The sequence below is a fragment of the Panthera tigris genome, chromosome C2 (genome assembly GCF_018350195.1).
Source record: "Panthera tigris isolate Pti1 chromosome C2, P.tigris_Pti1_mat1.1, whole genome shotgun sequence".
NCBI classification, from domain to species: Eukaryota; Metazoa; Chordata; class Mammalia; order Carnivora; family Felidae; genus Panthera; species Panthera tigris.
In genome coordinates, this window is record NC_056668.1 from 31,687,528 (window position 1) to 31,711,857 (window position 24,330).

Here is a 24,330-nt window from a genome sequence, read left to right on the forward strand (position 1 = left end):
ATCTGAGAGCAACTAGAGTAAATGAGGAACTAAACGTGTAATTTTAGTTAGCTTTAAGTAATTGAAATTCCAATTTAAATAATCTCATGTGGCGGCTGGCTACCATACTGAACAGTACAAACTTTTGTTTTAAGTCTCAGTTCTGCTACTTAGTATCTGTATGATCGGGGCCTACCTTTTCACCAGTCTCTGCCTCCATTCCCTGATCTGTAAAATGACATGTTGTCAGATTTGAAATTGATATGCAAAATGACGGTAGCATTCGTGCCTGGCACAAAGGAAGCACTGAATAACTGTAACTTATTATTAATGAGCATCAGTATGGTGGTGATCGTGGTGAGAATACTGCTGGTATAGGCAGTGTCACCGGTGGTATAGCCCTGTTCCAGCAGAGTTTATCAAAGCTATCTTTTCCACACATTCATGAAAAATATAAAGGTCCTAAAAAAACGAGACTATGTCATCAGAAGAACGATTTGGTTACTTCAAAAGCAATGATCATAAAGACTATGTTAATACATGTAAATACATTTATAAAATAATTTTAAGGGAACAAATTACAAAAATGGTTTTTCTATTGACTGGTTTGAGTATACAAAGTTAATATTTACATACCAACAAACATTGGTTTGCAAACATATCTTGCAATTACTTACGAGTTAGAGAACTGAAACTGACAGTACAAGTCACTTGTCCACATCAAATAGTAATTGTCAGGTATCTCTTTTTTGAATAAAAGTGAACCCTCGTTTCTCTGCATACCAGTAACTTTTGAAAGATGAATGCAAGTGATTTTTTTTTAATTTTATACATCATTTGGAAGCCATTAACTAATTTTCTTGCATTCTACCAATCAAGGAAAGAAACATTTTCAATTAAATAGGTGATATGGATTTCTATGTTCCTGAGTCAAATGCCATTTGAGGCAGAGGACACAGCTATAGAGAAGCAGCATTTTAAAGACAGCTGCTGGTCCACCAAATTCTGTGCCTCCTGTTTTACTCTGCCTTTGTCTTTGTTCTTTTTGCAAACAATAAAGATCAAGAAGCTACATTCAAATAGCATCCAGAAAGTATTCTGCCTACTAGCTCTCCTCTTGATTTGATTTATGCAAATACTGATGTTGCCAGCACTCACAATAGTAATAGTTTACCTGTGAAGAACGAGTCCATACTTGTTGTGTGTGCAATATCAGTGAATTCCAAAATAAAGAAAACAAAACTAAAAATACAGTACCACCACAAAGCGCACACAAAGCCACCTTAAATCTTCCCCGAGAATGTAAAACGAATTAGTATATTTAGTGTTAGGTTTTTGTTTTGTGTTAGTTTAGCAAAAATTGCTAGCCTTGATCTATTTTCATAAATGTAGCAATTTATGATAATGTCATGTCAGATGGCATGTAGAAAGCTTTGCTTTCAATTATCGATGAGAATAGTAACAAATACTTGAAAGTATCTTACCATAGGTTTCTCTGGCCATTTTTCATGTACACCTGTATATACAAGTTGCTTCTACACATAAAGTTGAAATATTAAATTTTTGTGCAATTCTGCATTGTACTTCTACATACTGATTATATTGATCATTATCAAATTCATTACCACCTTCATAACCATCATCTAATAGCTTTAATGTATGTAAGAAACCGTACAAACATTTTAGGTCATTCTAACTCACTGGAGCCAGTACATATATACTATGCATCACAGACAGGGGTAAGAGTTGGGGCTTTGGAATGACATAATCATAACCTTGAATTCTGACTTAACCAAGAGTTAGCTGTTCATTCTATCCATGTTTCATCCATTCATTCAAAAATTATATATTGTGTATGTATTATGTGCCAGACTTTGGTAGTATGATACTGAGTATATATTTATTGGACAGACATGGGTCCTGCTCTCATAGAACTTAATTTCTAATGAAGAATACAAAAAAATAAATATAGAACGCAGGAAGGTATAGGATGTAATCTTTGTATAGATGACAGGGTGAAGAATGCTCATGTTTGAGGAGTTAGGGAATGTTTCTTGAAGTAAGTGAAATTTCAAGCCAGTAGAAACAACATATGCAGAAGTCTTCAGATAAAAGAAATACATAGGAAACACAATAAAATGAGGGCAGGTGAGCAGATACAGTATTCACAGCTGAGGCTGCAGATAAATTGTAAAGCATATGAACTAATATAAACTTTATCCTGAGAGTACTAAGAAACAAATTAATCAGATTAATGTGTTAAAAATATCCTCCAGAATTTTTTTTTTTAATTTCAAAATGCTATCTTTAAAATCTTAGTTAACATTACACTTACTTCTCTTCTGAGGTTAGGATCAAGAAAAATATTTCCACTATCACCAATTCTATTCATTATACTGTAGAGCACAGACAATGCAGGACAAGTAAGAGAAATAGAAAGTATAAGTATTGGAAAGAAGAAGTAAACCTGTTTCATTTGCAGTTGACACAGTTTTGTTCATAGAAATTTCAAAATAAGCTACATATAAACTATTATATATGAGTGTATTTAGAAAGTTGCTGGATACAGGGTTAATATACAAAGAATCAATTGCACATCTTGCCTCAAACAATACAATAATGAAATTTATATGCATATATATGCAGTCACATCAAAAATCAATATCCTAGATATAAGTCTGTCAAAATATAGGGAAGATCTATACCCTGAAAAGCGTAAAACACTATTGAGAGAATTAAAGATTTACCTAAATTGAGACATATATATGTGGAATTTATACCATTTCCCTAAATTAGAAGACTAAGATTGTTAAGATGTTAATTTTTCTTAAACTGTTCAGTAATTTAAGTGAAATCAAAATTAAAATCTCACATTTGTTGTTGTTGTTGTTTACAGTGTGTGTGCGTGTGTGTGTGTGTGTGTAAAAATTGACAAGTTAATTTTAAAATTTATAAGAAGATGCAGAGAACCTCTAGTAGCCAACCCAAAACAAAACAAAACAAAACAAAACAAAAAGTAGGACACTTACATTACCCATTTATAAGACTTACTATAAAGCTAAAATAATTAAGACCATACATACTGGCATAATATAAACAGAATATAATAGAGAGAATAAAAGCAGGCCCATACACTTATGTTCATCTGAATTATGATTAAAATGTAATTCAGTGAGGAAAACACCGAGTTTTCCATAAATGATGCTGGAACAATTAGTATCCACATGGGGGGGGGAAGGAATTTTGACCCTTGTTTTATACCACATGCAAAAAAAATAAGAATAAAAATGGATTAAGAACTCCAATCTTAGAAGTATAGACAATAAAACTTCTAAAAAGAGACATAGGAGAACGAACGTGTACATGACCTCGAGGTAGAATAGAAAATTAAAAGCACGAACTAAAAAAGAAAAATAATACATTGGTCCTAATTAAAATTTGTTATTTAAGCCTTAAAATCATTAGGGAAATTACTAAAACTAAGTATTTATAACACATATTTGATAAAAGCTTATATCTGGAATATATGAGAAAATGAAAAAAAATAGGTATATTCATCTGCCAAAAGGCAAACCAAGATAATTGAGTGCAAATGCCCATCTACAGACTTGTACAGGGATATTTAGCTTTATTAACTAATAAAAGCCCTAAACTGAAAGCAATCCATCAATAGAGGAGTACACAAATTCTGAGCTATTTATATAATAGAATACTATACAGCAATAAAAGAATATTATATCTATGTATATGTATATTTATATTTATATTATAAATATGTATATATTTAGGTATATATGTATATACACAGATGTGTATATATATATGCATATATTTATCTGTATACAATTTTTTCTTTTTTCTCAAATTATTACTAGTCTCCATCTTACAGTGTGAGGATTTTCTCCATCAAGGTGTCTTCATAATGTACTTGGCATTAATTGATCAGGTTTAAGGGAATTGAAAAACAGGACAAAATCAAATTATTGAAGAAAACTTGTTCATTATAATGAATTGTGAGTTGGACTTATCAGCAATTCATTTTATCCCCTTAATTTAGAGGGGAAAAGACGATATTTTACACTAAGAGATTTAAAAATAACTTTATTTTCTAAAACAAGGAAACATTCCTATGCACAGCTATTCACTATAAACTTCTGGTTTAATTGTTATGCTTTTATGGACATGACTCAATGCTAGAAATTTATAGTATATACCAAGTTAAAATAAGAATAGTTTTAGGGGCACCTGGGTGGCTCAGTTGGTTGGGTGACTGGCTTCAGGTCAGGTCATGATCTCACAGTTTGTGGGTTCAAGCCCCGTATCGGGCTCTGTGCTGACAGCTCAGAGCCTGGAGCCTATTTCAGATTCTGTGTCTCCCCCTCTCTCAACCCCTCCCCTGCTCACTCTCTGTGTCTCTCTGTCTCTCAATAACAAATGAACGTTGAAAAAATAATAAAAAAAAAGAATAATTTTAGACTTCGTCATTGTATTGACATCCTTTTTAGCTTCACACCAAAAGTGCCATCAGAAAGAATATACAGTAGAAAATAAACACATTTACTGGCACACTTTTTAGACCATAAACCAAACTTTAATATTTTAAAATAAAATACTCTACTTTACCATCAGTTACTTCCAAATATGCTTTTGTGATGATACTTCCAGCAACATTTAAAGTCTGGCAGATATAATAACCAACATCAGATCGCTGGACATTAGTGATAGTGAGATCACCAGTCTGGGAGACTGAAAAACGGCTAGTTGACTGTGGTGGCTGATATGAGAAAAGCAGATTCTAGAACCCAGTATTTGGGAGGAAAGAATAACAATAGGTTAATTGCCAGGTTCTAATATTTTGGCATATATACATAAATATTTATAAACATGTATATAAATGCATACGCATACACATGCATACCACACAATATATACACAAATGAGCTAAATATTCTTTAATCACATACCGACATATGTAGATGTACACACATATATAGACACCAAGTTTAATGACCTAGCCTTAAATAGGATCATTTTAAAATTTAAATAAATTCAAAATGTTGATAGGTGCTTTTATAATGATCAATTTCAAATAATACTAGATATAAAAGTAGTAGGTATCAACAGAGCTAAAACTTTTACATGTTAATCAAAAAAAAGTCAGGGGCGCCTGGGTGGCTCAGTCGGTTAAGCGGCCGACTTCAGCTCAGGTCATGATCTCGCGGTCCCTGAGTTCGAGCCCCACGTCGGGCTCTGGGCTGATGGCTCAGAGCCTGGAGCCTGCTTCTGATTCTGTGTCTCCCTCTCTCTCTGCCCCTCCCCCGTTCATGCTCTGTCTCTCTCTGTCTCAAAAATAAATAAAACGTTAAAAAAAATTAAAAAAAAAACAAAGTCAAAGCTTTGCTTTATATATGTATGACTATTAGGACTATAAACAATAAATCCTTTAATATACAAACAAAATTAAAATTTAAGCACATTCTGACAAATTAAGTTCAAAGAAACTTTTTTGGCACCAGAAAAAGTATCTCTGTTATCTGTCCATTATAAAAGTTCAGTAACTTTTATCAAACTGTAAATAGTTTCTTACTTCTCCTCTTAGTGAGGCATATCCATTATGGATCATTTTGAAATTCAAATATTAAATTTAAGAATTCATAATGGAGTTTTATTTCTGTAGAAATTCATCTTATATACAAAGTCAACACAAGATGTGATATTATTTTATGGTACGAATTTCTCCCTATGAATCTCAAAGTTTGTTCCCCTGTCAGAGAGAGTATATATATTTCATGGGAAATTAACACTTCATGAAATAAATAAAGTCAAGATTTCTTCTAACCAAATAAAGTTGTTCCTTTTTACAAGTTTAATTGCCTTGGACAGCTCAATCAGTTAAGTGTCTGACTCATGATTTCAGCTCAGGTCATGATCTCTCCTTTCCATGAGATTGAGCCCTGAGTGGGGCTCTGCACTGATGGTGTGAGGCTTGCTTGGAATTCTCTCTCCCTCTCTCTCTGCTCCTCCCCCACTCATGCACACCCCCCCCGCCCCCGCCATTTCAAAATAAATAAACATGAAAAAAATTAAATGAATAAAAGTTTCACTGCCTCTTAAAATATATAATTTTATAAAGGCTTATGTACTATTTCATGAATATATGTCCAGTGACAAAATTTTAGGAAAAAGTAAGTTGTATTTTTTTATTTTAATTTTTTTTAGCAAGTTGTATCATTAAACTAAACCAAACCAAGTCAAAATCATTTCAAAATTTGATATAGAGTTTACATAACTTAATGAATAATTTATTTAAATAACTAAATGAGTCATTAGAATACTACTCTGTTAAGAAGAAGTTCTAGTGGATTTACTATATAGATTTTCTTATATAATATGCTTCCAATTCTTTCTGTTCTACAAAATTTTTCTTTCTTTTTTTTTTTTTTGCTGTAATTTGCTATCAGCAAAGTTGTTCTTCGAGGCCAAATGGAATGTGTTAGAAACAACAAAAGGTACTGTAACTCAAATGATGGGTCTATATACCATAATCAACTTAATATTTGCCTACCAAAGTGAAAACAAAAGCGAACTTGTTACATTGCCTATGAAAGATTAGTGAGTGCAGTCAGTAAACTACCTATATGTTACTTCATATGAACACAATAGAAGCAAGACCATGAAACAACTCACCCAAGATTGAGTTAAGCAAAAAATAAAAGAAGCTAGGAATAACTGTATTAAAAAATGAATGAGAATCTTTTTTATAAGTATCAGAAACAAGCAATGGCAAATGCTTATTTTGTTGAAGAAGGCAAGTCAATAAGAGATAAGAAAAAGAAGACTTAGGTTTAAAAGCTATTTTAAAGTTTCCTATTATTTTTAATGTGAAATTATTTCAAAATTTCCTTTTTATTAAGGTGAAGCCTAATCGTGAACTTAGAATTTGTAACAGCATAGAATTTTACATTTTAGTTCAATGTATATAGAAAATTCTGGTTTATAAATGTTTAGAGAATGGGATTAGATAGCAAATCACAATCAGATGATAGTTTTCAAAGAATTAGAATACACTGAACTGTATTTAACATGACATCTATATTAAACAGACTAACACATGGTTTGATGAATCTTTGACATGCAAAAATTGATATATATAGTTGATATTTATGTATATATGTATCTATATACACACACACATAAACATACATAAAGTAGTGAAGAAGACAGTTGAGAATCCTGACGTTTTCAGAGAAATTGCACTGAATAATTGCCATCTGTTTGAAATGTGTGTAAATCTCTGTTAACATATAATTACAGATATCTGAATAATAGAAATGATAATTAATTAAATTACACTGAGAAAAAGTACAGGTTTTTTTTGTTTAATTTGGCTGAATTGGAAGTAAAGATAAATTATATATGATAATTACCATGCTATATATCACCCTATGTACCAAAACTAGGCAGGAAAATAGGCTTTTTTAAATGTTTATTTATTTTTGAGAGAGAGAGGGAGACACAGCATGAGCAGGGGAAGGACAGAGAGAGAAGGAGACAGAGAACCTGAAGCAGACTCCAGGTTCTGAGCTATCAGCACAGAGCCCGACTTGGGGCTCAAACCCACAAACTGTGAGATCATGACCTGAGCCAAAGTCTGACGTTTAACCGACTGAGCCACTCAGGCACCCCAGGAAAATTGCTTTTAGAATTACAACAATAAATGAATTTTTTTTCTTTTCTTTCATTGTTGACGTCTTCTAGGGTATTCAGAGAATTTTCAGTTCTCTTAAAACAACAACTGTATAACTAAATAATGCTTTGGTTTTTCTTACATTTCAGGCACCCACCTTAGCTGACTGAAATATAGAACAAAGTCTTACCTGACTCCCCTCTCGTCTCCAAAAAATAGCTGGTTGAGGATTTCCAGTTGCTTCACACTGAAAAGTTACAGTTCGCCCCAAAGCAACAACCTGGTCACGGGGTTTCACAACAAAATGTGGAGGTTCTAAAGGAGATGAAACAAATTACACCAAATCAAAACATGTAGTTATTATCCTAATGGAGACAATTTGCTGATATCCCAAGTGCTGCCATTATTTTACATGATTCATTATGCACTATAACAGGTACCCATTCTCATCCTTAATTTAATCGAAGTTAAAGTGTTAAGGGCATATTTATAGAAGAGAATAGAGATTTTTTGTGAAGCAGTTTTCTTTTTTTTTATTGGTTGACCTTCTAAGATTAACCTCCACATTAAAAAGAATTCTTGAGCTGCAATTTGACCCTTTACATTCAATGTATACCTGAAATGTGTACGAACGAGTATCTTTTCTCATTTAGAGCTGCTTAAAGCTGAATGGACTTTAATCATATACACAAGGACCTCCTGACGTAAGCAGGCCCTAAAATTACTTTAATTTAACTCAAAAGCTCCTGAAATGCTACCATGGAAATTATAACCACTTAGAATCTTCAGTCCAATTACTTGAATGGAAATGAATTTAAAGCAATAGTTGAGTCAAATGCCTCCTTCATTTACATAGGCAAGGGCATGTTCAAACAGAATATATATGGAAATGAGGGCAAATTTGAAACATCTGCTCATCCTGACATTATAAATACTGCCAGCTTTGTCCAAACTGTTTGATTTATACAGACTTTAAATGGCCACTTCATCCAGCAGTAAATAGAGTGTCAGAAAATTGTGTCAGTTACATTGAGAGCAACGGCAGCTGAAAACACTAGGTGTGCTGATGGAGTCACTTCTGGGGGGAGAGAAAAAAGCTGTTTTGGGGGCCGTGCTTTATGCTTAGAAAAATACGCACTGAATGTAAGTCTTTTTACCTACTGTTTACACTTTTCAAATTCATTTCTTATCAGCTGTCTGAAACACCTAATTATTCTCCTCTCTTGTCTCAGTTCAAATTGAAGTGAACATTTCAAGCCAGACATTTAACAGTTTATACAGGATAGGGTTCTTCTAATCCACTTTTTAAGACTGTTCCATTTTTTTAAACCTCTTCTTTAAAGGTACTTTTAGTTACTTATATCAGTCACTTAGGATAATGCCTTCAAGTGAAAATGAATTGAAAATTATATTCAGATTATGTCCACAAATGCTACACTGCTTACAAGAACATGACTTCTTTGTTAATGAAGTCAAGGATTTGAAAAAGGTAATTTTCTCTCCATAAATACATTCTAGGCGATTGCATCTAAGACATATAAACAAATGTTTATAATATATATTATATATAAATTTGTAAATCTCTCATTTGAAGTAAAAACCTCTTTTTTTTTTTTAAGAGAGATATATAACAGAACTTGCTGAAGATTGCATGGTGGCAAAACTTAAGAAAGCAATTAGATCTCCTAACTTCTAGATTAGTGTGATTTCTTCCATACTCCCTTTTTATTTTTAATTGAGGTTTAGTAGAAATTATACCATTTAACTAGAAAATTATAGGAGACCAGAAAAATCAGGTCAAATGCCTTCAAATGTCCTATAACTTATAGGGAAGAAAATACAAAGTTAGGAGATACAGTTTAGGTTCAATTTGGTAACACTGAAGTTCTACCTTATAATTTTTTTTAACTCTGATTGTAATTGAGTGGTTTACTCATGAATTTAGCAAACACTATCATTATCCAGGTATAATAACAGACATGTGTATCATTTCTTGGGGATTGTCCTCCATACATATCCATACAGGAGCATTTGATTCCTTAGTTAAGGGCTGCAATAATTGAGGTAGAAATCAGATCAAAAAATTCAAAGGATTGACTAGATAATAAACTAAATCCAGAAGAGAGTTTGGTTTATTTCAATAAAAGAAAAAAATGATTAATTAAATGAGTGGGAGAATATGACTTTCCAATATGTAGGGAATTTGAGTAGGAAAATATAAATGTTCAAACCACTCAGAGAAGTATAAACTTCGGGTGGTCTCTTTCCTAAATCTCAGAAGCATGTCTAATAACGTGTGCCAGAACCCATGTTTCTTTTATAAAATGCCAGCTCTCCTCAAACCTCAAAGACTTATTTGGGAACCAGGGATACAAACCCTTATGCTAACTACATTTATCCTGCAGCAATCCTTCCACACAGGATATCTGCCTGGAAATGAATTTACTATATTTTGCAGGCACATTCTCGAGCCAACATCAACAGTGACATCAGCCCCAAGATATGTCCTAGAAATATAACTTTAAAAAATCCTTTTCTACATGTATGTTGAATCTGAGATGTAATTATATCTCCATGAAAAATTTAAATGGATTACATACGCCTCTATCTATCAATCTATCTATCATCATCACCTATCTATTTAGACTGAGAAGGCCATTCATCGCATCCATCTACTTGAAGTTTATGATGGAATGCTGGAATATTTTTCAAAGGCTACATTCTAACTTGTTATAATTAAAACTACAGAACCATGTTACTAATGTCATATATGGTCAGTATTGGAAATTTAGAAAATCAAACAAGCAAAGAAAAAAAGAAAACTACCCATAATTCAACCATGCAAAGTGGACCATAGTGTTTTAAAATATTCTTCTAAAATATCACTTCAATAACTCTTTAATAATCCATATACAAATTTACCTTAAATTATTTAATCAATCTATTGGCTTAAATTTGGATTTGTTTCTAATTTTCACTATTAAAAGCAATAGTGACAATAACATCCTTCCCAATTATATTCAAGGTTATTTCAACTGACAACCCTCCTATAGGGCATTTTCCTCCCAAACCTCCCAAACACTGAACATTAACATCTTTGCCAAACTGAGAATGAAATTTCCTACCAATTTGCCTTTGTGTATTAGTGAGATTAGACATTTATGTTCACATTACCTTGTCACTGATATCCTATTTTTTGGGAATATTGTGTTCCTATGCTCATCTTTTTTATTTTTAAGAACTATTGTTAGGTGAAAATTTCATCCATTTTTCATATGTGTTGTAGATATATTTTTCCATTTTGTTGACAATTGTTCTAATCTGGTTAAGCATTTTTGTTATTCTATCAATAAAATTACACAATATAGATTACATAATAAGTAATAAATTATGTAAACATTCACCTCCATTTTCATCCTATACTTTTGTCTTTAGTTTTTTATGTTTAAATATTAATCCATATACATTTTTGTATATACAGTAGCATACAGAAAGGTATTTCTTTCAAATAGCCCCTTAGTACATCACCATTATTGAACAATCCATCCTATCTGTGTTAGTATGAACACCTTTATAATATTTATGTAGCTTTTTAACTTAAAAAATAGGAAGCTTTCCTTAGGCCAAATTATTCCCTGGCATAATACTTAGCATCCTCATGTAAAACTCCAAAAATGGTGTTCCAGCGTTTTTAAAGGGTGAGTGTACCTTCCCCAACATGCTGATCATGAGAGGACTTGGAAACGTAATGACTACATATATGAGGCCAAGTTTATCAGTGAGAAGTTTGATACATTTTAGAAGCATCATGCAATTATTTCTTACATAAAATGAAATGAATCTGACACAAAGAAATGGAAAGGAGTGCGAACAGCCCTAAGTGCAAGGTTATTCACCAAGAGGACTCCTAATGACAATTACTGAACAATAGTTACAAAAGCTTAGATAGACAGACATGAACTTATAAACATATTTTGGACCAAACAAACACCCCACATTGTTCTCTGGGCACCTCTCTTTGTTTGTTTATCTCATGAGATATAAATTGAAACAGTACTTAACTACGATATAGTCCTATCACTTATTTTATCACGCAATTAAGGACAGAAAAAAACAAAAGAATGCAGATCACACATCATTTAACAAGACATAAGGTTAGCAACCCCATTACCTTTACTCTTTGTCACAGTTACCCATACTTCCTGCAGACTTTATTCTGTGCAGTCTGTCTTTGTGGCCAATGACAAGTGAAACATGGAGGCTGATTGGTTGAAGGACATGGAAGGGTATGGATGGAAAGGGGAAGAGAAGTTCCAGTCACAGTGACACGGTGATTAGGAGATGGCCAATAAAATGTCAACTTACCAGACCCAACTAAAACAAAACAAAAAAAAAAGAAAACATGAAATAAAAATAAAGAAACAGAAACGAAACAGAAAAAGTATAAGATTTGACTTAACAATGATACTTCTTTTAATGTAAAATAAAGAACACATTAATATCTGGCTCATAAGATCCATGAATGAATATTTGTTAGCATTTTAAGTATAATCATGAATAATTTAAGAGAAATAGAAATGAATCTTAAAATCTCTACTATGATTAAATGACAGAGCTACAATGGATGATATCTATACAATTCTAAAACACTTTTCAATGACTACATTTTGCTATCAGATGACAGGGTTAGATAACTACATACGTAATGAGTTTAAAAACACAATAAATATTAACTGCTAATGCTACTTACAATAGGAATCAAGCATCTTAATCAAAGGCAAAATAGTGTTAAATCCTACAACTCTACCACCAGATTACTTTTAAAAGGTTCATGCTGCCAATGATATTCTATTAAATCTGTGTTTCTCATACTTGAATAAGCACATAAATCACCCTAAGAATTGCTTAAAATACAAATGATAATTCCATAGGTTAGAAGTATGGCCTCAGATTCTGCATTTCTACCAAGCACTCAAGTGCTTCTGGTCCCCAACAGTAGGTTGAGGAGCAAAGTTACTAAAAGGTGTTATACTTAAATTCCTGCAGAATTTTAATTGAGAAGATACAGAAAAATGTGAACACATGAAAACAGAGAAAACTTTATAAACCTATCTAATAAAGTCATAATGACATTACCTGCTTGCAAGGCTGAAACACTGGGCATATTAATATAGGAAGCATGAGTAACATACTTTTTCAATACTGGAAAATGATTGTTTTATTTTATTCTTTTAGAAACAAAGGTATTAACTGCCAAATGCAAAACTTTTTCATAATAGCCCCATACACAGCAACAATGTATTTTACTCAAATAAATAAGTTCCATGTCTTTAAGTTAAATCAAATTAATTTGACTTGATATACATTCCTATAGTTTATTTTTTCATTTAATTTATTTTAATTTTTTTTTTATAAAGCATGGCGGAGAGGTGCAGGGCTGGGGGAGAAAGAGAGAGACAGAGAGAGAGACAGAGAGACAGAGAGAGACAGAGAGAGACAGAGAGAGAGAGAGAGAGAGAGAGAGAGAGAGAATCTTAAGTGGGCTCCACACCCAATGTGAAGCCTGATGTGGGGCTCGATCCCATGACCCTAGGATTATGACCTGAGCTGAAATCAAGAGTCAGACACTCAACTGACTGAACCACCCAGGTGCCCCCATTCCTGTAGTATAAATACAGAAACTATTTCACTGCTTCTGTGAAATGGTACAATTGTAAAATAGTGACAATAACAAAACAGAACAAAACAATCAACTTCCATCAGACTATAAACAGCTTTCTCAAGTCACTTCCGACGTTGAATCTGAAATTACATTTCCTTAATTTGTGCGATGAGGGAAAGAGACAACACACTAGAAAGGGGTTGGGGGTGCTCAAGTGTCTGATAGAACCTCAGGATATTTTGGCACAATGTACGGTCTGAACTAATATCTTCAAGCTGGAATTATGTTGCTTTGGTTTTGCTGTATGGGAATGCTCAATAATCCATGTAGAAGGATAAAAATGTATGTTTTAAATAAAATATAAAATAATTTTAAAAAAGAAAAAGAAACGAAATAGAGACAAAAGTTCTCTCAACTAGTGATGTCACATATACAAAATTTAAAGGTGACTCAGAAACACATTTCAACACACATCTTTTTATTTTCATGAGTAAATGAGTAAAATAATTTGTCTTTCTTTTTCACTCTAAAGAAAAAAAAAACAACTTTAAGCATAATATTTCATGCATCCAGGCAAGAAAAGTTAAAAAACAAACAAGCTTTTTCTCAACTTACTCAAGGAATAATCAACATGCTATGCTACCTAGACTTGAAAACAGAGTGGACAGGACTTGGTAACACTTTTGAGTCCTTAAAGATAGTGTCTTTTAAGTGACAGGAAGAAAAATTTAGAAACTACAAGAGAGACAACCTAACAAACAGTAGCAATAGAATTTTGCCAAATGAATGAATGAATGAATGAATGAATAAATAAATAAATAAATAAATAAAACGATGTAGAAATAACTTACGGGATTTGTGAAAATAAATTTAATATTAGATGGATACAGTTAAAATCAAGCCTTATTTAAAGTCAAGAGACTACAGGAATGATTCTTAAAGATTTTCTAGTCATATTTTTAGTAATTTAAAATTCCTTAAACATCTCAAAAATATCTAATGTTAAAACAAAAAAAAAATTACTATGAAGCAGATCATTTAAAATTTAAATGCTTATACGCTTAAATGCTTTTCCTTGCTTATAAGTTTTACCAGCAATCAAGCCATAGGAGTTGAATCTTTCATTAATTAAAACCCAGTATGTTCAAGAACTTCCAGTTGATGTGTTTGCATATCATATCAATAACAAATGATAATTGGAAAATAGTTCATAAAGTTATCTAAGAACAACATCTAACACAGAAGCTTCCAAAGCATCAGAGGTTTTTGAGAGGACCCTATCCTGAATGATCATTTAAGCTTTTAACAACCACGATTATCAGGAAATGATGCCTCTTACCTAAATGAAAACCTGCCTGTCACAATTTAACCCTCCTTTTTTAAATTCTAATTTCCATAAACAAATCAATGCCATTAATATCCTCCATATAAAACCCCTTTACTCACCTGAGATAAGTAATCATCCTGAACTTTCTCTGCTCAAGAATAAATGATAGAAATTTAAGTTTTGGTTTTTTTTTGTTTTTTTTTTCCCCCAGATTTCCCCTTTCTCCATATTTCTCTCAGGGACAGGTCAAAGAATTTTCTTTCCATACAGACAGCAGGGACCTTCCATACGATAATCAGGGACCATTATTGTCCAGTTAGTTATGTCCAGAAAGAATCAGAGAAAAGTAGAGTAGTTTGAATCATGTTCATTCATTATCCTCTGAAGTCTGTGGTTTATGGGCGGCCTCTCTCCTACACTCCCTAACTCTTGTCAACTTCTTTTCTTTCTACTTTAAAGGCTGGGAGCACCTCTACCCCAACTCCCTTTTCTCGTTAAGAAAGGAAAAGCCTGTCTGTCTCTATCTCTAATAAAACAATAAAACTGTAAAATGTTAGCACTGGAAGTGACCTTAGAACTTATCAGTCTAACCCTATCCTTTTTTGCCTGAGAAAATGGGAACTTAAATTGTTAAATACCTTTCTCAAGGTCACAGATGACTAACCAAAGACTGCCTTCCAGGCTTTTCGACTAAATTCAAGTCTCTGTATACATTTTCCTACTGGTTAACTGGTTTGGGGAGAAATATATGCAATAGGACATAAAATGTATTTGATTTTATGTTTAAACTGTCATAAAATGCCTAACTTAAAACCATCACCACTAAAAACATTACTGCCTACATTTAAAAACTTTCTAAAGTAATTCCTCATGATACTAAAAAATCTTTTAAGAGTAATTAGCTACAGTTTAAAAAAACATGGAAAACTAACAGGTAAGAAGACAGTAGGCTTAAAACCTCTTGAAAATTCACCGTTTTGGAAGAAAAAGTAATGTGATCATCTATTAAGGGTGAGTCATGATTTCATCACCTGAAATCATTATAAACTGAATAAAAGAATAGTCTTTTGAAAAATAAGAACAAATAATATTTCTACACAATTACTTTTATGGTAAATATGTTAAGTAGGAAGTAAAACAAACTTGAAAAGTAAATAAATATTTTAAGAGATTAAAACTTGCTATTTTTTAAACATGGCGACACATGCACATGATATATTCCATCTGCAGTAACATCTCTAAATTTTTTTTTATATTGGAGGAAGTATGCAAAAGGGTGAGAGATTAGAGAATGTGACACAAGGCTGAGTTTACATAAAAAGCACACTGTTTCAAGCTAGACTGTATTTTCGGAGTGGCATGAAGGGGAGTTATATAAAGTCTAAGATATATATAAATATATATACACACTTATATAATATATAAAGTAATATAGAATATATAAATATAATACATAAATATATTATATAATACACACAATACATATATAATATTTATATACTATATAATACATATATGTGTATATATATTTATATGCTAATATATAAATATATACACATTTGTATACTATATAAATATGTAATTCATATAATATATGGGAACTATATAATTACATAACTAAAATTTAATATATTTGGAGGCATACAAATATTACATCCTTGACTAATACTTTACTTAAAAAAACAACTCTAAAATGTTTGGGATAATTTAGCCTTTCTCTCTCTCTCTCTCTCTCTCTCTTTCACACACACACACACAGACACACACACACACACGCTTAGAATAAGAGACTTTCTTCCTCTTTTGAATGTGACATCAAAGGGATCCCATTATTTACTTTAAAATCTTGTAAAATGCTTATTATACTGTTCAGACAATAATCTTTAGGTATAAATGAGAAGGTAAGAGAAGCAAAAATGGAAGCAATGAAGGAAGGGAGGAAGGAAGTGGGGAGAAAGAAGGAGGGAGAGGAAAGGAGAGAAGGAGGAAGGGTGGTGGGGAGGGAAGGAGAGAGGGGGGAGGGAAGATTTCTTCTATCTGCTTGTCATATACAGGAGACAAGAGTCAGATGATAAATGTCTGAAAAAATATACAAAAGCTAGAGAAAGGCTCTTTTTTTCTTTTCTCTTTTCCTTTTTTTTTTTTTTTTTTTTCCATTTGAGAAAATAAGGTAGCTGTAAGATACTTAAGTCTTCAAATTAGGTCTAATAAATATAGGGAGTAGCCAATCTTGATAACTACTTAGGCCAGAAGAGAAGAAGATAATGGGCCTAAATAATAGCATGAGTGACTTAGGGAAAGTGTAGAAAAGAAGCAGTTAACAGTAAAGGTCACTGAACCATGAATTGGTTGCCAACTGTGATGTCTCCAGAGGTCTTTAAAAATGGGATTTACTTCCATTTGGCCACAACAGTTTAGCTATAACCCTGTCTGGTAAAGGAATAGACTAGTTGACTCTTAGAGTGCTTTCTACGCTATAATTTTTAAGAGTATGGAAATTCAGAGGCAAAAGAGGACAATGGATATATCCCTTTGGGAAATATTCCCAATATTATCCCTTCAGATTATGTATATACAAACACATACTCTACCAGAAAATGTCCTCAAAAATATTCTTTTCAGTTAATATTACCTTAAGTTGATGAACTACTTTATACAAATAGCTCATGTGGTAAATCCAGAAGATAGCAGAAATTCCAAGAAAATATTTGCATAATTAACACAACAATATGATTAAGATTTTGACATATTCACACCAAGTTCTCAATTTTTGAAGTATCATGATAAATATGTTCATGTTTATCCTTATGAGTTATATAAAGTATTAAGATTCTTCATCACTAGCGATGGGCTGTATAATTATTTTGAAATGTAATGACAGAAGACTGCCACGGTATTTGGGTCTAAAATAATGTAAGTACTCTAAACTCCTAGAATGATGCTATAAAAGATTTCATGGTTAAGCAAATATATCTATGGTAAAACCAATCCTATTAGTAAACATCAGAGAAGAACAGCTTTCTTGAATGTGCTATATGGAATTCTGCTATTCACAGATACTAGTTTTCATCATTAGTAACTCAATTCTAATGAATCTTTAAATTGATGTGATTTTTTTCATTCTCCCATATAGTGCTTTTTGAATAGCAGGGCTCAATTAAGAAATCTGACAGCCTAGAATTGTAAATACCACATCCAGAAGAATATGAATGAATGAAGTAAAATAATGAGTTACAGGATTCTTTGGGGAAGAAAATACATTTTTATTAAAATAGAGGAACACTCAAATTTTCAAGTAATGAAGCTATCAACCTTTGAACTGACAGAACCCAGTCACTGTTATGTCGGAGAAATTATATGCATAGATACTCATGAATGATAATATCTCTAACAATTAAAAACATTCAGGATATTTTAATACCAGGTATGATTTCTTTTGGGGGAAAAGATTGAGTTTAACTTAAAAGCCTGTCATTATGTCTTTCAACTTTTCAGACATAAAAATAGAGTGATTAAGAGGGGAATTTTTAGAATATGTTTAATAGATACATAAAATACTATGAACTTTTCCCCTCACTCAACTATCTCACATTATTTGCGGATCACTGGTCAGGGAGACAATTGTGGTTGTCACAATTGAAGGCTGACGCTACTGGCATCTAGTGGAGAGAGGCCACGGATGCTGCTAACCACCCTATCATGCACCCGACAGTTTTTCACAACAAAGAATGATCCAGTCCCACATGTTACCAGTGCAGGGCTGAGAAATCTTGCTACAGATGATCTGTTCACCTGAAAGTTTAACAGAAGAGTATAGAGTAATTATTCTCCCCCACATGTATACAAAGTACCTTGCACAACCTCTGATGTATCACAGATGCTCAGAAAAAGTTAATACTTTTCCCCTTTCCCTTCCATTTCTAAAAACAAAAGGCCCTACTTGTCTGAAAAGCAGTTATCAAATGGTACAACTTAGTTACGTGTCTACGAAAGGGTCTGAGATGGAAATGTAACTACTTGGGAATCTATGACAATGTGTGTATCACCAGACAGGATCTCAGGAGCATAGCTTGATGGTAATATTCCCTAAATTAATTTAGAAAGCCAGAAACCTGGATCCTTCCTCTCCCTCCTCCTTGAGATGCACAATTCATTACCAAATTCCATAGCTTTTATTTTATAACAATTGTCCATCCCATCCCCCTCTTTCTAGCTCCATTGCCAGCACTCTGGCCCCAGTTTCTCAACAGTGGTCAACTGAACTACTGCCTTGATTTTTTCCAATCCGATTGCACAATATGGCTAGAGTGCTTAAAAACAAAACCAACTAAATTGACCTGATTATAGTATGTTTTTGCTTACAATCCTTCAGTATAGTTCCACTGCCCTTAAAATGGAGAACAAAATCCTTAACACGGTCTTCTCACATCACCTGTCCCCTGTCATCTCCCTAACCTAGCCCCACAGACCTTCTTTCTGTCCTTGAATATACCATGCATGATCTTACTCTGGTTCAATTTATCTTGTATCCCAGGATCCGCTCCCCACCCTCCCACTGCTTTACCTACTTAATTCCTTTTTACCTTAGTTCTCAGCTCGAAAAAAACCATCGTCCAGAAACTCCCTCTAAATGTGATGCTAAATCTTTTTAGAATGCCATATATTCTCATAGCAACCTTAATTTTCCTTCCAGAGAACTTACTATAGCTTAAAATTACACATTTAAGTAATTATTCTGTAAATGTCTATCTCCCAAGCTAGCCTATAAGCTCCATGAGAGTAAGCATTTAACTATTTTCTTTGCCATTATTTCTCTAGAACTTACCAAGTTGAGAACATCACTCACAATGTAATATCTACTGAAAGAGTAAACCCATGACAATAATGTTCCCATTGCCCAGCTGAAAGCACTTTCTCCCTCCCTGGCATATCTGTATCTTTACAAATCTATTTTTTACATTCTGCTAATTACTGTTGCTATTTGTGTATATCTCCCTTCTTCACCAGCTATAATAAGCTCCGTGAAGGCAGGTCTCAGGTCTTAGTTACCTATGTACCCTGTACAGCAACCAGCATACTATTTTGCATATAAGAAGTGCTCCAGTGTATACAGAAAAGTGCCAAATTTGAAAATTTGGAAGCCTATCTTCAAATGGCATATTTCATAGAGGGTCTCGAGTTGGGGTACATAATGGTATAAAGATAAAATTACTCCACTGACCACTGAAACAATTCTGTATCAAGATCCTCTCCAGAATTAACAAGGTCTCCCTGCATAAATTACATAGCCTTTCTACATCTCAGTTGAGAGGGATCAGTGTCAGCTAACTATGTGTCAGATCACACACCAGAAACCCTCACAGCAGCTCTGTAGGAAAGTACTCAATGTGCCAATTTGCAAGAGGAGGGAAGTGAGGATTAAGTACCTTTCTTTGTTTTAAGTTGATTTATTTATTTTTGAGAGAGGGATAGAGAGCAAGTGGGAAAGGGGCAGAGAGAGAGAGAGAGAGAGAGAGAGAGAGAGAGAGAGAGAGAGAGAGAGAGAATCCCAAGCAGACTCTGCACTGTCAGCACAGAGCCCGGTGTGGGAACTCAAACTCACGAACCTTGAGATCATGACATGAGCTGAAATCAAGAGTTGGGCGCTTAACTGACTTAACTGACGGAGCTACCCAGGAGCTCCAAGATTAAGTAACTCTCTTAAAGTCATACCTCAGATAAGAAATGGGGGATTGAAATTCAGGTCCTTTCAGCTCTTAAAACCTTCCCTCTTTTTTACTACATTGAATGACTTCTGTGTTGAAATAGTTAAGCCTTATTCTAATGTAATTTTGGTTTTGTTTTGGCCCCACGACCTAAACCAAATAACTTTTAATAAGAAATTTTTCATAAAGGAAATCATCAATCATCAGAAAAATGAAAAGGCACTAATTAAATGGGAGGAAACATTTGCAAATCATATATCTGACAAAGGGTTAATTTCCAAAATATACAAAGAATTTACACAACCTAATAGAAAAAAATCTGGCTAAAGAATGGGCAGAAGGTTGGAATAGACAGTTTTCTAAAGAAGACATACAGATGACAAACAGACACATGACAAGATATGCAATATCATTCACCATCAGAGAAATGCAAACCCAAACCACAGTAAGATATCCTCTCATTGCGTTAGAATCGCTGTTATCAAAAAGACAAGAAATAATAAGTGTTGGCAAGGGAACCCTTGTGCACTGTTGGTGGGAACATAAATTGGTACAGTCACTGGGCCGAACAATGTGTAGGTTCCTCAAAAAATTAAAAATAGAACTATCACGTGATCCAATAATTCCACTTCTGTGTATTTACCCAAAGAAAACAAAAACACTAATTGGAAAATATATATGCACCCCATGTTCACTGCAGCATTATTTACAATAGCCAAGATAAGAAAGCAAACTATGTGACCAACACTGGATGAATGGATAAATAAATGTGGTATAAATACAATGGAGTGTTATTTGGCCATAAAAAAGCAAGGAAATTCTGTCATTTGAGGCAACATGGATGAACACTGAGGGCATATGGTAAGTGAAATAAGTCGGATGAGAGGTAGACAAATACTGTATGATCTTACTTATATGTGGAATTTAAAACAAACAAACACACAACAAAAAATACCAAGCTCACAGCACAGAGAAAATAGATTAGTGGTTGCTTGCGGCAGGGGTAAGAGGTAGGAGAAAAGAGTGAACGGGGTCAAAGGTACAATTTTCCATATAAACAAGACCTAGGGATATAAAGTACAACACAGCAATCACAGTTAATAATACTGTACTAAAAGTTGCTAAGAGAATAAATCTTGGAAGTCCTCATTACAAGAAAACAAATACCATGTATTAATAATAATAATAAACATACACCATTTTGTATGGTGACAAATATTCACTAGATTTCTCATGGTCATCATTTTGCAATATACAGAAATACCAAATCATTTTGGAATATACTTGAAACTGCTATGTCTTATGTTGATTATACTCTAATTCAAAATTATTTAAATACATGATTCATGCATTAATACATAAAATTAACATAGATATAGAACTATTCTTCTCAGATGTGAGCAGGTTTCACATACGTAAGAAGGTTATGAGGGGGAAATAAACCATGTTATATTTTATATTCTCATAGAAAATCAACGTCAAGGCGGGCTCAGTCAGTGCAGCATGCAACTCTGGATCTTGGGGTTGTGAGTTTGAGCTCCAAAAATAAAAAAATAAATAAAAAATAAAATCTTTAGAAAAAAGAAAAACAATGTCAAAACAGCCAATTTCATTTCTGAAAAGTGATGTGAATGCACCCTTTTAGGACAACCACTGTAAATGCCAAATGTATGTAGTCAAGTATCAAATGACACAGTCACAGTTTGTTATATGACAGAGACATCTCTGACTTCAGTTTCCTCATCTATAACACAGAGCCAAAGTAAATAAGGCCTTAAGTCCCCATCCATGTTTAACATTCAAAATCTCCTCAACCTAGCACAGAAAGTTTATAACTTAACATTTATTACCAAGAAACTTAAACCAGGCCAAAATTACTTATTTTCAATTAGTATATTTGGGGGGAATAGAAAGCATAAGGAAAACACAAGAGGACACCTTATCTCTTTACTAATGACCTAAAAGAATACAGAAATACCTGTTCCACCATCCACAAAGTTAACTTTAAAAGCACTTTTGTAAAATGGCCATATCTATCAGTTTCAATTGTGCAATGCTTTAAGTTCTCTCCTAACAACATTGACCACACAAAATAAATGCCCTAAAGCTAAAGCTAACTTTAACAACCATTTATGGATTTTCCCACCCTCATCAATCTGTTATAAAGCAATTACTCAGCTGTATTTTGTCTTATACCTGTTTTAGTATTTTCTTCAGGTGTGTTTACACTGGCACATTATTTATCAAGTCCTGAGAATAATAGTTTAAAAGCAAGTTAAAGTGCTCATGGTATTTTAATCAGTTTTGCAAACTCCAGGCAGGCATGATATTGTAAAGTAGTAACTTCCTATTTATACAAATCTTTAGAAACAATAAAACAAAAAGAAGCATATTATATTTTCAAATTACTGAAATAACATTTAAAGGACACCAGCTGCTGCATAATTGTAAATTGCAATGATTCTAATGATGACCCTGATGTTTGGAATATGCTAAAATGATTTGTGAATCTACAAGAACGTATACTGTTAGCATAATTTACATGGTGTCTACCCAGAAAATATTTAAAATGATAGCAAATAAAAAACTAGTACACAGGAATGCAAAAAAAGTCAAATTTTCAATTATCTTGCATATTTAATTTATCACTGGGTTCATCATTTTATTTTTTTTAAGGTATATTTCTTTATTTTGAGAGAGAGAGAGAGAGAGAGAGAGAGAGAAAATGTGAGTGGGGGAGGGGCAGAGAGAGACAGAGAGAATCCCAAGCAGGCTTGGTGCTGTCACCACTGAGCCAGATGCGGGGCTCGATCTTACAAACACTGAGATCAAGACCTGAGGTAGAATCAAGAGTCAGATGCTTAACTGACTAAGCCACCCACGCGTCCCCGGGTTCATCATTAAAAAAAAAAAAAAAATGGTGCCCTGAATGTCAAATAGTCTACAATTATTCTCTTTATGATTTTTGAAAGGATTTTTTTTTTAAATAACCTCTATACCCAAAAGAGCTCAAACTCACAACTTTGAAATCAAGAGTCCCACACTCCACCAACTGAGCCAGTCAGGCACCCTTGATTATTCTCTTTTAAACAAGAATTATCTTGGGGGCACCTGGGTGGTTCAGTTGGTTAAATGCCCAACTTTGGCTCAGGTCATGATCTTACAGTTCGTGGGTTCAAGCCCCATGTGAGACTCTATGCTGACAGCTCAGAGCCTAGAGCCTGCTTCAGATTCTGTCTCCTTCCCTCTCTACCCCTCCCCCACTTGTGGTCTGTCTCTCTCTCTCTCTCTAAAAAAAAAAAATAAATAAACTTAAAAAAAATTTAAATGAGAATTATCTCACTTTATGTCCTAATAATTCTAGATAAAATAGACTATATCAATATGAGTTGCCTCACAATTAATTATTTAACATTAAATGACACACAAAATACAATATCACAAAATAATTCCATGTCTTAAAAGTTATGTGAGATTATTAGCAATGAATGTTTTAAAATGAGCTATCCATCAATGACTAGAGCAAAAAAAAGTAATTTATTTCTCTAAATTTCATTCTCAGAGTGAGTAATTCAGATGGTATAGATTCACAAAACTCTATTACATATTTCCAAATTGACGCCATTATTTCAGAATGTAGGTTCCTAAAGACAGCCGCTAAGTTTTATATCTATCTATATAGCTGGGTGAAAAGAAAACCTCACCAACTATTATGTAGATGGATAAATCACAGAAAAGCTCCAAAGATAATGGAAGGCCCAAGATGTGCTATTTACTAGTATGGTGCTGTGTCATTATTTGTCACAGAATCATCTTATGTATCAATTATTTCTTGAACCTGACTGCTGTACTTATTTCTTCAAATACTCGCTTGGCACACACATTAAGAGAGTGTTTCCAATTCTCTGTAGGAAGGCCATGTGGAGAATGCTTTTCCTTTGGGTTAATGTTTAAGATTTTATACCAGTTT

At 33.2% G+C, this 24,330-nt stretch overlaps 1 protein-coding gene across 4 annotated transcripts in view; it reads right to left on the reverse strand.

The window, feature by feature from the left end:
- ROBO1 (roundabout guidance receptor 1) overlaps window positions 1-24,330 on the reverse strand; it is a 401,827-nt gene that overhangs the window by 77,361 nt on the left and 300,136 nt on the right. For all 4 annotated transcript variants that reach the window (XM_042956244.1, XM_015540481.2, XM_042956243.1 and 1 more), the window contains exons 7-9: window positions 12,032-12,040; window positions 7,857-7,981; window positions 4,603-4,774 (exon numbers count right to left, since the gene is read on the reverse strand). In XM_042956244.1, the coding sequence (XP_042812178.1) occupies window positions 4,603-4,774; window positions 7,857-7,981; window positions 12,032-12,040 (306 nt within the window). The remainder of the gene's footprint in view (window positions 1-4,602; window positions 4,775-7,856; window positions 7,982-12,031; window positions 12,041-24,330) is intronic.